The sequence below is a fragment of the Penaeus japonicus genome, unplaced genomic scaffold (assembly GCF_977035675.1).
Source record: "Penaeus japonicus unplaced genomic scaffold, GWHDUDI00000001_assembly GWHDUDI00000040, whole genome shotgun sequence".
Lineage (NCBI taxonomy): Eukaryota > Metazoa > Arthropoda > Malacostraca > Decapoda > Penaeidae > Penaeus > Penaeus japonicus.
In genome coordinates this window covers 4,516,309-4,518,808 of record NW_028234442.1, presented here as the reverse complement: position 1 = coordinate 4,518,808, position 2,500 = coordinate 4,516,309, and the positions used below count along the sequence as shown (strand labels likewise).

Below are 2,500 nucleotides of genomic sequence, written 5' to 3'. Positions count from 1 at the left end.
GACAATAGCAACAAAGATATTCAATTTCACGTCTTGAACAACTTGGGAGTATATTGTGATCACATCAATAACATCTAAGAACAACAAATATAAGAACACAAATAACATAAACAATAACAAAAATAACATCAACATCATGAAGACATCAAAACAAATATCTTTTATCAATAGATTTAACCCAACACGAAGCAATAGCAACATGGCAACAGCTCATCAACATGAACCATAAAAATGAATGAGGAGAAAGGGAGAGAGAAATGCGAAGAAGAATAAGAAGAAAAATAAAAGGAGACGAAAAGGAAGATTGAAGAGAAAGGCGTGACAAATAAGTAAGAATTAAAAGACAAGAATAACAAACAGGAATAAAAAAAAAGTAAAAAACAACAACAGCAAATCAAAATACACCAAAAACCATTAGAACAATAATAATAACGATAAAAATAAAACAGAAAAAAAACGCATGACAACCTCACGTATCTAAAACGTGACACATGGCAGACAAAAGCAGAATGGGTCACGTGACCAACATGGCGTCAGTGTCACGGCCAATGGTTGAGGCAAGTGCTGAGATTTCCGGGTATTTTTGTATATTATTTTTTTCGTGATAAAACAAAGTAAAAAATGTATTTCGTCTTTATAGTTTTATTTATTTGTCTTTTTCGATTTTTATTTTTATTTATATGGGATTTTACGGTTTTGATTTTTATGTGGTTTGATATACAATTTTATTACAGTTTCGATTTTACGTGATATGATATGCAATTTTATTTTATTGGTTTTATTTTTTGGGTTATTAGAGTAACTCTATTTGCTTGTTGAGTTAGTATTTTCTAAAGCATGTAGGCCTACACGAATTATTTCTTTACATATGTTTACTTTTGACGTTTTAATGTTTACCTAAAAATATTTTTTTGATATTTATTTGCAAAAGCATTATCAGGAATCTATCATTATTGCATATCTAATGCTTTAAGAAAACAAACAAACAAAGACAATAAGACAAAGAAAATGACCTGTATGATTGAATAAAATTTAAAAAGGAGAGAAAAAGAAAATTAGACTAAAAAGAAAGAAAGAAAAGGGAAATTATGATAAAAAAATAAATCACAGAAACAAAAAAGGAGGAAAGTAAATAACAGCAAAGAAATCCCCGTAAAATTACCAAGAGAAACAACGTCTTTAACGCAATATTTACTCTCCCCCCCCCACCCCTCCTCCCCTACCCACACCCTAGACCCTAACCCTGTACCCTTAACCCCAACCCTCACCCTCACCCTTCCCCCTACCCCCCTTCACTCCCTAACCTTCCCACCCCATCCACCTCAACCTCCCCTCCCCCCCACTCCCCACCCCATCCGCAACCCTCAAAGAAAGAAAAAAAACTACCATTTATCACCCCTTCCTTCCCCTCCCCTCCCCCCTTACCCCTCCTACCCAGGGGCCGCGAGAGTATATAAGGAGCGCGCAAAGAGCGAAGCGCAGTCATTGTGACGGTGGAGATTCTAGTGAAAGGAGCTATGTTGCGTTGGACCGTCCTCTGTGTGCTGGGTGAGTCTTTAAACACTTTCACTTGTTCTTAAACTTGATTCTCTTTGGTTTTTTTTTGTTGTTTTTGTTTGCTTCTTTTGTGTTTTCGTTTCGTTTCGTCTTATTTTGTTTTGTTTTGTTTTGTTATTTTTCGTTCTGTGGATTTTCTTTTTGGTATTTTTTTTTCTGTCGCTACTGTTTCCTTTTTTCGATTTTTTTTTCGTCAACGAGTATTTTTTAAAATGTTTATTGTTGTATGTTCATTCCGTTCTTTCTTATTAATAAACATAAATGTATATATATATATATGTATAAATAAATATATATATATATATACATATACATATATATACATACATATATATATATATGTATATATATATGTATATATATATATATATATATATATATATATATATATATATATATATATATATATATATGAAAAAAAAATCATAATGGCTTAATATACATGACAGCTATTTTCTCTCTAGCAATCCACAAACTTATCATAAATTTCTGGCTCGCTCGGACATTTAGAAAACGTGGTACTTTCACTCTCTCTAATGCACGCTTTTACTTTCAAATTACTCTTTACAGGCATACTTGTATATGTACAGTATATATATGTATATATATATATATATATGTATATATATATGTATATACATATATATATGTATATATATATATATATATATATATATATATATATATATATATATACGTTTATATTGATAGGTAAATAGCTTATTATTCTGATAATCTATGTTGTGTTTTTTTTCATCTATCTAATTAACAGTTACAAAAAAAAAAAAAAAAAAAAAGTCATCCACTCAAGATGTACATTTCCTGCATTGCATGAATTACAGTTAGTCGTTATTGCAGTAATTTCGCCATCTTCATTACACGCAGACACCCTCGTCATGTGTTCAGAATATTAACTCTCGTGACCTCATTCATATGTCTGAGT

The 2,500-nt window shown here is 31.0% G+C and overlaps 1 protein-coding gene across 1 annotated transcript in view; it reads left to right on the top strand.

The window, feature by feature from the left end:
* Window positions 1-1,473: 1,473 nt before the first annotated feature.
* The window catches only part of LOC122243408 (protein Skeletor, isoforms B/C), a 30,432-nt gene continuing 29,405 nt past the window's right edge, over window positions 1,474-2,500 (top strand). The window contains exon 1 of the mRNA XM_086533810.1: window positions 1,474-1,548. Coding sequence (XP_086389936.1) covers window positions 1,518-1,548 — 31 coding nt within the window. The 5' untranslated portion in view covers window positions 1,474-1,517. The remainder of the gene's footprint in view (window positions 1,549-2,500) is intronic.